Below are 11,464 nucleotides of genomic sequence, written 5' to 3' on the forward strand. Positions count from 1 at the left end.
AAGCTAATTATAGACCCAACCAACGGCGTAACTATTGGTAAGCAGAGAGGGGCCCCCGAGCTCTTAGGGGCCCCTGAACAAAGACATGTCTTTGCAGATGAGGTGATGCGAAAAAATTCTTCTTAAACCCTCCTGATACTGTTTGACCTTATTTATACCCCAACACATGGCAGATTTCTACATGATGGTGAGCCGTTTAAACACCACACTAACCCACCAATAGCAAAGCAGATAGTGGTACTTTTAATTACTATGTTAATAGTTGTGTATAGCTCATTAGAAGGTTGGTAAAAAAAACACACTCATATAAAATATTTCAAACACAATAAAAATATTAAAAGAATGTATTTGAGTATTTTATTTTTTTACAAAACGACTTGGAATTATGGGTAATCCAGAGCATTGTGTTAGGAATCCAGTTTGTGTGGCCTGTTTGTATGTCTCCGTTTTTCACCACCAGGTGGTGCCCTGTCCTCGTTGCCCCTCCTGCACACCTGCGGCTCATTGGATCATTATCTGGAGGAGTATTTGAGCAGTGGACTGTCACTACCTCGACGCCAGAGTGTTTGCCAGTTTTGGGTACTCTAGCCAAGCTGAGTTTAGGTGAGTCTAATCTAGCTTTGTTTCTCTGAGTCTAACTTGTTTTTTGTCTTTGCTCCTCGGCAGGAAGCTTTCCTGTTTTACTGGATACCTGGACCTTCTCTCCCCTGGAAGGATAAACCGAGTTACACTGAGCAGGGGAAAACCTTCACAAGTTCCGTTCAAGTTCCTATCAAAAATCAGAGTGACAGTCCGCTCCATTACTCCTCCGGGTCCAACACTAGTCAAACCTGTCCGCCCTCCAACATGTGCACCTAACCCTGGATTCACCACACAGTCTTGATTCAAGGACTAACAAGGCCCCACTTAAACGTGAGTTCCAAACCACGCTCAATATCTGAGCTTCCAAGATTCCCACAGAACCTGAACTGACCATTGAACTTCCATTCTCACTTCCAGTTCCGGGTCACCAGCTCACTGAGTTCCAGATCCAGATTTCAGTAAAGTTGGACAGAAAACCTTAAGCTGACATATCTGTATGAAGTTGCCCTGTAAATTGCCTTCACCTGACATGTTGTGAGTTGGCGCTAAATAAATAAACTGAGTTGAAACTCATTATGGCATCAAATCAAAAATATGCAAATACACACAAGACAATGATGTTGAACATTTTTGTGTATGAGTGTGATTCTTTAATGCTAATTAGGTAAAAGCATTCTTTTAAGTTTTATGCCTTTTAAAAATATTTTGTATCTTAATGTCTTTTGTGTTGTCCTACAATAATTAGGTTTTCTTTTTATACATTTCCTTTTGTTAAGACCTTCTGTGTCATTTCAAAGTTATTTTGTGCCACAATTGGGTTACTTTTCTGTTTTGTTTAGTCATTGTTATTCTGTTATATCTGAGATCCTATCTCTCTGTCTTCAAAATCATGTTCTCCTTCTGTAGTCATTAATCTATTTTAAAAAAATATTTTGATTTTCAATAACCATTGATAAAAAAAGAGAAAAATGTCTATTAGTTTCTTGGCATTTTTCACCACTTTAGCTTTAAAACTCTACTAATCTATTTCTGGCTGGTGTTTCGTGTTTGGCATTGGTTCAGTTTTATGCCCACATGTCTTGTTGATAGTTGGTCTGTTTAGTAATCCATCCACTCCTTAAACCCAGGAATGGCCTCAGAATGGCCTAGTTGTGAAAAACTTTATTTCGTACATAGGTATATTTCCAAAACACTGTTGCAACATTTTTTGTTTATTGGGTTCCACTGCATTTACATTACCTGACATTTTAAACTACAATGTTCAAAAAAGCAATGTGGTTGTGAAAGGTGTCTTTTTCCTGAACTATTTCAAAGATGAATATGTCAGCATGTGAATTTGTTTACAAATACAAAAATTTACAAATGGGTGACTGAATACCTGAAATCTGGGAAGCAAAAAAGTGCTGTACAAGTATAGGCCATTTAACAGCTAAATCATCGTTCGTGCAAAAGTAGTTACATTTTTACTTTCAATATGTTGATTTGCAAAGGGTGAATTTTCATTTTAAATGGGACATGGCACAGGTATGAAATGATGGGTTTAGAGAATTGTTGACACTGGACACACACAGTTGCGGTTCTAGGCCATAATTACCAGGGGGGTGGGGTGTGCCAGTGTTTATCATGGGGAGCACATAACAAAACAACAAAAAAAAACACACAAAATATGAGTCATAAAGCAAAGGTTGTAGACCCCTGATCTAAAAGAAGAAAACTAATATCTTACTGCAGCTAAAGTTTAAAGTTATGCACCTTAATTTCAAAACAATTGTTAAACAGTAAAAGTAAAAGATTAAGGTGCTTCAAGAAATCATTCAGTAATGCTTTCTTCAGTTAGAGCACATCATCTTAACAAATTGATTTAGTGTTATTTTTGCAGTACAGGGGTCATAACCAGTCCATCAAGGGGACTGGCCCCTGTTGGCCCCTGTTTAGAATCACCCATAGACACACACCAAATACAAAAGTACACAAAGACTTATCCTGCTATAAGATTAGGAAGAGACACTCCCACACAGGTTTAGGACAATAACAGAGCCTAGCTTTAGTAATCGTGGACAGTTTCATCACGTTTTATTTTGAGAATGTAAAATATGATCATTTATTTCTTTACAGGTAAATGTTGGATCATCTTGGAAAAATTACTAGCACTGACCTTAATTAAAAAGCGTATAAGTAGCCCCATTGATCTTCTACAAGTATATAACCATCTAAAAGCGACACTCCAAAAAGTGAGACTGAGCTTAATTAATATTAACAAAGTTAACCTTTACATGAAAAAGTTGTCTGTGTGTACAGGTTGGGCTATTATTATGTTAATTTAATCAAAGATGAAGTATTTGTCAATTGTTTTTTATTAATTTTTGTTTAAATAATATCAACTAAGAATCACCGGGTAGAATTTAATAATATTTTATCACTCAAGTCAACAATGACAAAAAACGAATTAACTCTACTCAATGGAAATTCTCTATTTTTAAACCGTGTTTGTGCATTGGACATGTCCAGATGTGGGTTGACTCAGCTTAATTAAGTTGACTAGTCCTAATTTTTGTCCATGCCCTAGTGTACAACGGGTTAAAATAGCTTCTGTGAGGTGCTCTGTCATATTAAGCACCTAATAACCTCCAGAAGTCACAGGGGAACACCTAGACACATCTAACTTGGACTAGATTATTATAAACTACTTGAAGAATAATTAAAACCAGGTTTGGTATTTTTGAAACCTTTCTCTGATTTGTGAAACTTAAAGGATGCAGTGAATTGATGCATGTGCCAAGCGGGATTAGAAATGGCCATTTTTTTTTTCTCCACAAATCAACTGTCTACTTAAGGGACTTAAGACGTGTAATAAAAACATTTTAACATGGTGCAACATGTACAATGTTTTTATCCCAAACATGCTGTCAATTCGTTGTCATATTTTTATCGCAATTTATTTATTTTTTTTACAAATCAAGAAATAATTTGATAAACGGGTATCATTTTCTGAGTACATTAAACATTTGTTGTAACAGTAACATCTTTCTACTCAAATAACTGTAAGCAAAAGTCTGATTACTTCAGCAACGCATAGTCACCACACATACAAGTGTCATGGTTTTGACTGTATTTGAGTTCTTGTGTTTTTCTTGTTTGCCCTCCTGTATCAGTCTCCTTTTCCATAGATCCCTAAAAGACTCCTTTATCCACACCTGCTCCCAATCTCCTGATTAGCCTGATTAAATTTAAAGGTCCAACCAACAGAATATCTTGTCATAAAAAAACAGAAATAGGGAAGCTTTGTCCACCTTTGTTTGTCCAAAGGTGACAAAACTCGCCTACCAGCTCACCCATCGTATGTCCTGTGGTAAACATAACATTTCAACATTTTTGTAAATTTGGTGCTATGAAAGTTTCTTTTTTTCCAGCAGCAGTGACTTTCTGGGCCCATAGCTAGTCATTTTTAGGAATATAAAGTAACAATAACAGTGGTTTCCTAAAGCCTAAGCCTCCTGGTGTTAAAAACTGCTCCATCACTATTTAAAATATATTTTTTTTTTCTGTTTTTTAGGCCCCTAGGAGTCCTAACATAATCACAACCAGAGACATTGTCATCCGACGTCTGATGTTGTACCTTGAGGAATCTGCCCATCAGCTCTTTAAAAAGTCTGATGCATATTTCTCCCTCTCAATCTCTATTTATTTAGGACCATCTCCTTTAACTGTACAGTCTAAAATAACAACTTATTCTTGTTATATTAAGATGCAGATCATGTGGCACAGGACCTTGCTTTACAAAGGATGAAAATCTACAGCATCCAGAGTCAGAGGGTACAAAGGACATCGGAATCGTGATAGAACAAAGGTCCTGATGGCTCTGGGTAATTTTCTAAGAGCTTTTGCATTGCTCATTGGTTTGACATTTGCAGTGAATCTTGACCACCCCAAAGAGCTAAGGTATTCTAGATCTTGATTGTTCAAAGCTTTCCACAAAACCCAACAGCCTCAGGAGCAAGTTACTGGCTTAAAAAAATGGAGCCAAAATACACTGGAGTGCTCAGTTATTATGTGCTGCATTTAAGTGTTCAAGTTTTGTTCAGAAATAATGTTACCCATACTCATTTGTAGCTTAGTATTCCAGAATTACAGAGTACATGATAATGCTGCATTGTAACCAGGACAGTGAGATTTGTTTGTTGAAAACACAGAGCTTCTTAATGGACCATAAATACTTTGCCTCCAGGATATGGAGCACCGTATCACAGTCCACTTTCACAGAGGCAAAACAACACACTTTTTTTTCATGATGATGTTTTTCATGTTCTTGCAAAAGCAACCCACAGCTTTATTATGACAATGGACAATATTCAATGTGGGTCTTTACGCTTGTGTCGTTTCACTGGTTGAGAAATCTACCTGTGCAATTAGCCTTCCTCAAATAACAGGTGCCTTTGTGTTTGAAAAAAGAAGTTCTTTGTAAATTTGTAAATACAAAAAAAATTAATGTTTACCTCTTGTTTACCTGTTGTTCTTAATATGATTATTTATTAGCTACCATTCAGTAAAAAGAACTCATGGTATTGAATAGATTAGACATGAAAAAATATGGCAACAAAGTGACAATCATTAACATTAAATAGATTTGAAGTCTTGAGGTATCAATTATAGGCCAATTTGATCAATTCATTTATGTAAAAATAAATAAAAATTACAATTTAAATGTGCTGAATTAGGTAAAAATGTTCCAAGTTATAAGTTGATGTAACGTATTTTAATTATTTATTCTAAATAATTTGTATCCTGATATTTAGTAAATAGAAATCATTTCATCCACATAAGTAGTAAATATAAATTACTTTCACCCAATTAATTGGTAAAGGTAAACCAATTCTTCACAGATATTTGGTGTATATAAATTACTTCATTTCAGATACCTAATAAATATTAATCAGTTTTCCATGTATATTTGTTTCGGATTTACTAAACATTTGCCTTATTATTAGTAAATCCAAAATATTTCAACCAGGTTTTTTTGTGTGTAATTAATAATTTTGTTTAAATTTGCATAATTAAATCAATAGGTCTTTATCAAAGTTGAGATAATTAAAATTATTTAGTTATATTAAGTGTCCCTTTGTTGCCTTCATTTTTTTAAGTAGACAATGGTCAAACTTTTCTGAGTGTACTCTGAGGGATTGCTTGTGATTGGTCACAGAATAACATTTTGTAATTTCTTAAATGTAAAACATCAGGATTTTCATAATATCCAGGTCTTTCTTATTGATGCATTGATGACTCCTGGCAGGAACAATGCAAGTTCAAATGACATCATATATTGCTTGGATATCTTAATGCAGCAAAGCTTCTTTTTATTTACCCTTAATTTAATTCCTACATCATTATTTTTCTTTTTTTAAGTCTTAATTAGGAAATTCTCTTGAGGTTTGCTGGAACATCTGCTTCTGTTTGAATACTTCTCTCAATGCATTCAGGAAGAGATCATTTCCTTGTGGTTCTGGTGTGAATCCCACCTAACAACACAAGCAGTTGGTTTAATCTTTAAGTATTGAAAAATACAAATACACACAAAAAACCACGTTCTTCTTACATCTTTAAAACTCGCACTTCTTCTCATTCTTCCTGGTGCTGAACCAGCAGTAGGGGTATCCAGAACTTCATCTGTCGTGGTCATATTCTCTGGTGTCTGCTGACAGTTTTGGGTTACAGGAGCCGGTGGCAAAGGACCTTTGTGCAAAGCCATGGAGATGGACGTCCCTGCAGCTCTCGGCAAAGTTTGACACACTGGGCCTTTAAAATATGTCAGAAAAAGGATTTATTTATATGCCAATGTTTTCATCTGAAGAAAAAAGGAAGTGATAAAAGATGTGTTTGCTTCTACAAAATCCTTTTGAGGAATTAAAACCAATAAACCTCTCTTCCTTAGCTCCCTTTGCACAGCTTTAACGCCTCCAAAGTGGTTGATGATGCAATCAACCACCTCAGGAACATCTTTGTGTTTCAGGTCTTCCTCACTGAGTCCTGCCTCCATTAACAACCTTCTCATCCCATGATCCAGATCTGAGAACTAAAGGAGGTTACAGCAGAAAACAAAAATGTGTACAGAGATGGGTTTTCTTGAGACATTGACATTTTCACTGAAACATCATGTTTGTCTCATCTGTATTGCCATCTTTGAGCTAGCTTACCAAACCCTGAGAGGCTGAAACACGTGGGGTAGAAATTGGCTCCTTATACAATTTCCCAACATCTTTTTTCCTGTAAAGAACACAAACTGGCTGTAAATTGTGTCTTCAATTAACTTCTCAGGATTTCTATTAAACTTGGATTCATTCATACCATGAAACAGGTAGATTGCTTGACGAAATGCTCTTCTCTCCAGTGTTTGTCATGTTAATCATGGCTGCCAGCTGTTCTGCAAGTTGAAACAGATAAATGGAGACTAACAGTTAAAAGCTTTTTCTCTTTGAAAGCATGTGCAAAAGGGTAAAACATATTTAATCTGACATAAAATTCATCTGCTTCTTAGTGTGATGACCTTGAACCCCCTCCACAGCAAACTGAAACTCCTCTGCCTCATTTTCATTTGCAAAGTTGAGACCGACCTGGTGGGCCTGCAGAGGTAGAGCAAAATCATTGTTTTCTCATTCGCTCATTTTTACATTAAAGCTACAAACATCAACATATGCTATTTGAATATTTATAGGATAGACAAACAAAACCAACAGAGCAACAAAGTTTAGAGCTTAAGTGTAAAACAGAAAGAAAAAGTAATTAAGAATCAAATGTGCAGAAAGTGGGTAAGGAGAAGTGGTGAGGAGATTGGTTTAGCTGCTTTTAATCTCCTATTTAGAAATAAAATAAGAATTACCAATTTCCTTCAAAGGTCACCTAAGGAATATACACTAATGTTCTTCAATCTCTCCATAAATCAAATTCTTCTGTTTAGGTCTCTAAATCCCTTTATTAGATAACATTAGAAAAAACAAACATCATGAAGACCAAAAACCACAGCAGACTGATCATGCATGATATGAAAAAAACCTTTAGACCAGACCTCATGATCCTTATTATTGTTGCTTTATTCCTCTAAGCACTGTGATTGTACAGCTGTGACTGTACAATAGCAATAAGGTGAACACGTTTATGTGGTATGGTTGCTATAGAGCAAGGCTATTTAGTAAGGATAACTTACTTCTCCGGGGAAAGTGTGGAAGTATGAACGACTCGCAGTGTATTTGAAAGGAATGTACAGTTCCTGCTCCCACAATAACTTTTCACGCTGTGATAAAGGGAGGGACAAAAGAAGAAGTGAAAGTGGTTGTAAACAGTGAGTTATACGTGCAGCAATGCAGATGGACCAATTGGAACAGAGCTCATTGTTTGCAGAGGAAACTGCACATTAGAGGAAACTGTCCCATACGTGCAGCTCTACTTGTACACACAAAGCAAACAGAAGTGACGGCGTCTTTACAGTGAACAAAAATAAAAAACAGAAAACTGCACGTTTCAGGGTGTTTTGAGTGGGTGGAGTAACAACTCTCTTGTTCCACTTACTTGGACACAGTAGAGACGCAGGAAGTAGGACTGCACAGACGTGTCCTCAACGAGGCAAACCACACCACAGTCCAAACGATGCCAACTTCTGCTTTCATCTCCAGAATCTTTGGCCTGGAGTATCTGGGCTACTGTGGTTTTGAGCAGCTAAAATACATCATTTAAATGATCAGAGTTAAATATGTATATTGAATATACTTCTTGTGTGTGTATATTTTGAACTGCTGTCCGAGATTATTGACATTTATTGTAAATTGAGTGAAAAAGCAAAGAGAATACCAATTCATTAAAATATAAAAATGAATGGCTGAAAGAAAATAGCTTCAGCTTTTTTCTTTCTCTCTTACCATCATGCTCACTGAGTGGTGACAAAATAAACACGGGTCCTTGTCTCATCCAAACTGTCACAGTTCAAGTTGTTTTAACCTTTTTAATAGTAAATATATATATGTAAAAAAATAATATATATATATATATATATATATATATATATATATATATATATATATATATATATATATATATATATATATATATGTATCACTATATATTTCCTAAATTATGCAAATCACCAAACATATGTCTTACCTACTCTCTTTGTCTTCTCCAATTTGAACAGCAGCTTAGAGAAATTCTACATTTACCAGGAATTATATTTACAATAAAAACTATTTAGTTACACTTAGTTTGCTGGAAAGGTTAGGGTTGGAAATGACTTACTTTTCTGCAAGTTTAATTGAATCTAAGTTTAGTATACACTGTCAAAAATGAAACTAAGAAAAGCAGACAACTCATAAATAAAACTTTTTATTTGCCTGATCATTTTTATTTTGGATCTCTATCTCTTTTTTTTGTGTGCTCTATTTATGTGCATTCTGAGCTAAGTGTCCTGACATTTTATTATGGTCCCATAATAACATGAAGATTCTTGATTCAGATCTAGCAGATGACATCCCACAACCCCCTGTGCTGTCTTCACCACCTGTGATAAGTTCTTCCTCTCCTGTGTCATGGAGCTTTCGTTCCACAACGTCAGGCTGAGATACAGGGTGAATTTCAGTGTGTATATGTAAATAAAATTATTTAAGTTTAAAATAAATGTAAGTTTAAATAAGAAACAACTATTTTTACTTTATATGCATAATATGCTTCTGTCTCCTTGAACCTCAGTCGGCCTCAGCAGATGGCCACTCACACTGAGCCTGGTTCAGCTGGAGGTTTCTTCCTGTTAAAAGGGAGTTTTTCCTCTCCACTGTCGTTACAAGCATGCTCAGTGTGAGGGATTGTATTTGAGTCAATGAGTCGATGCAATCAACTGGTTTTCCTTAGATAGAAAACTTTGTATCAATTTGACTGGATGATCTGGTTGAACTGTAAAGTGCCTTGAGATGATATGTGTTGTGAATTTGGCGCTATATAAATAAACTGAATTGAAATGAATTGAATATCTAATTATCTTATTTTAAGGGCAAAAATACTCATTCCATTGGCGTATCATATTATTTACTGAAACAAATAAAGGGAAAATACACCTATTTTAGAGTATTTGCTAGGTGTATTTTATTTCCGGTCTAGCATCTCTGGAAGGACGGTGTTATAGGCTGAGCTGAAGACAACAGCAAGCATCCTAACAAACATGTCGGGACAAGAACCCTAACTAGAGGAATTCTCCCTGTAGACGAACAGCTGGCTGTCCGGGCCACTTCACACCTCATGATGATTGGAATCAGAGCGGCAGGGTTGTAATAGTTAAAACCAGCTGATGTTTTTTTTGTGTGTACAGACACAGTTATGGAGGACTAAAGGGTGGCAGATACCATAGAAAGCTACAGGGAGAGGTTGAAGATTAAGAAAAACACCTTCAAGTTGGTCATCACATTATTTTAGGGTCCAACTTGACACCAAGTCAAACTGGACCTTCAGCCTTTTTGATGTTTAAATCCCCTAAAGTTGGAGCTTGCTTCATGCATTCAATGAGAGGCTGATGCTAGAACTCTGATGGAGGATATCTATACTTCCTGCTGCCTGTAAGGTCGACATGTGCAGAAAAACTTTTTTAGGTTTATTATGGCTAAGCTGGTGTTCATTAGTTTTGTGGTACATGATGCCCCTGATGCCTCTCCACTCGTTAAGTGGATTATTGGGCCCCTCTGTTGGACAGTTTTTCTCCTTATCTAAATAATCCATCCTAGGCTATTTTCAAAGACAGCACTGTGCTATCTATCAAAAAAAAAAAGTTTTGATAAGGGCATAGCAGATGAAAGACAGATTATGTGTATTCCTCCAGATCAGCTTCTTTCGCATAGCCTTCAGTTTGTGCTCAAAGCAGTCCTATAAGGTCCAAACCAGGATGGTTCTGAGGTTCTGACGGTGAGTTTGGTTCTGCAGATCAGAGGTTGTGGGCTGGTATCAGGTCCACAGAAATATGATCCGATAGCCTGCCTGTCTGCTAGCCGACACAGGAAACCCAATTATCCCCCAGGCCTCCTGATTGCTCCAGCTGATAGCAGGAAAATAATCCCAAGCTTAGGACTAAATGTATTTAAACCTTTATTTATGCTTGTATCTGAGCAACAATTAGCCACGTTGATGTAGGTTTAGTTCTCTGTTTAATATCTCAAAATATAAGCCATATTTGACTACGGTAATCTCACTTGGTCCTAGAAGGAGACTAAAAAGCTGAACTGACCTTACAGTGTGGTTCCAGCAGACCGATGATGACGCCTTTCTCACGGAACGTCAGCAGATCACTCATTACTTGAGACTGGAGAACACGACCGACCGCCATCACTTGGTCCTCTACTCAGCTCAGCTTCCCAAGTCTTTCCTTTCTTCTGTTTTAAACAAGTCTTATCTGACATTCACACCTTGTTTGAATGTCCAAAGTTCCTGTGTAACGTGCGTTCATGCAAATGTGTGACTGTGTGAGCATACAGTACATTTTTGAATAGGCAAATATGTTTATGTGTTCTAGCCATCCTACAGCAGCCATGAAAGATTTGAGGATGTTTCCCTCAGACAAACTTTTCACACCAAGTTGTAGTTATTTCTGATTTGGCTCTGACAAATGCCAGCTGCTTGAAAATGGTGTTGCCTTTCCACTTTGGAAATCAAAAGAGGAATAATAAGTGTTATTTCAATGTTAACAACTGTTCACTGGCTAATGCATGATAAAACTATTGGACCCAAATTCAGTTTGGATGAGATCTGCATATTTACAGTACTCAAATTCCTTTTACAGTGTTTTGCTATAGTATTCATACAAGTCGGAGCAGCTTCCTTGTTCTGCGTTGTTATATTTACCACAGCATAATACTGCCACCAC

General features: G+C 36.5%; 1 protein-coding gene across 1 annotated transcript; it reads right to left on the reverse strand.

Moving 5' to 3' along the window:
- Positions 1 to 1,773: 1,773 nt before the first annotated feature.
- On the reverse strand, positions 1,774 to 11,019 carry si:dkey-197j19.6 (neural Wiskott-Aldrich syndrome protein). The gene is made up of 9 exons (XM_038275199.1): positions 10,829 to 11,019; positions 8,140 to 8,286; positions 7,778 to 7,864; positions 7,121 to 7,196; positions 6,922 to 6,997; positions 6,771 to 6,840; positions 6,496 to 6,649; positions 6,173 to 6,372; positions 1,774 to 6,095 (listed from the first exon to the last, which is right to left on the reverse strand). Exons 1-9 carry the CDS (start codon positions 10,925 to 10,927, stop codon positions 5,985 to 5,987), a joined length of 1,020 nt encoding a protein of 339 aa, XP_038131127.1. The 5' UTR covers positions 10,928 to 11,019; the 3' UTR covers positions 1,774 to 5,984.
- Positions 11,020 to 11,464: the final 445 nt, after the last annotated feature.

This window comes from Cyprinodon tularosa, unplaced genomic scaffold (assembly GCF_016077235.1).
Source record: "Cyprinodon tularosa strain WSP-4 unplaced genomic scaffold, ASM1607723v1 ctg95, whole genome shotgun sequence".
NCBI lineage: Eukaryota > Metazoa > Chordata > Actinopteri > Cyprinodontiformes > Cyprinodontidae > Cyprinodon > Cyprinodon tularosa.

Coding starts and splice junctions, on each gene's coding strand:
- si:dkey-197j19.6 (XM_038275199.1), bottom strand. CDS start 10,927: ATGGCGGTCGGTCGTGTTCTCCAGTCTCAAGTAATGAGTGATCTGCTG. Junction 6,841..6,921: donor AGCAATCTACCTGTTTCATG/GTATGAATGAAT, acceptor TGTTCTTTACAG/GAAAAAAGATGTTGGGAAAT. Junction 6,373..6,495: donor AAGGGAGCTAAGGAAGAGAG/GTTTATTGGTTT, acceptor CATATTTTAAAG/GCCCAGTGTGTCAAACTTTG.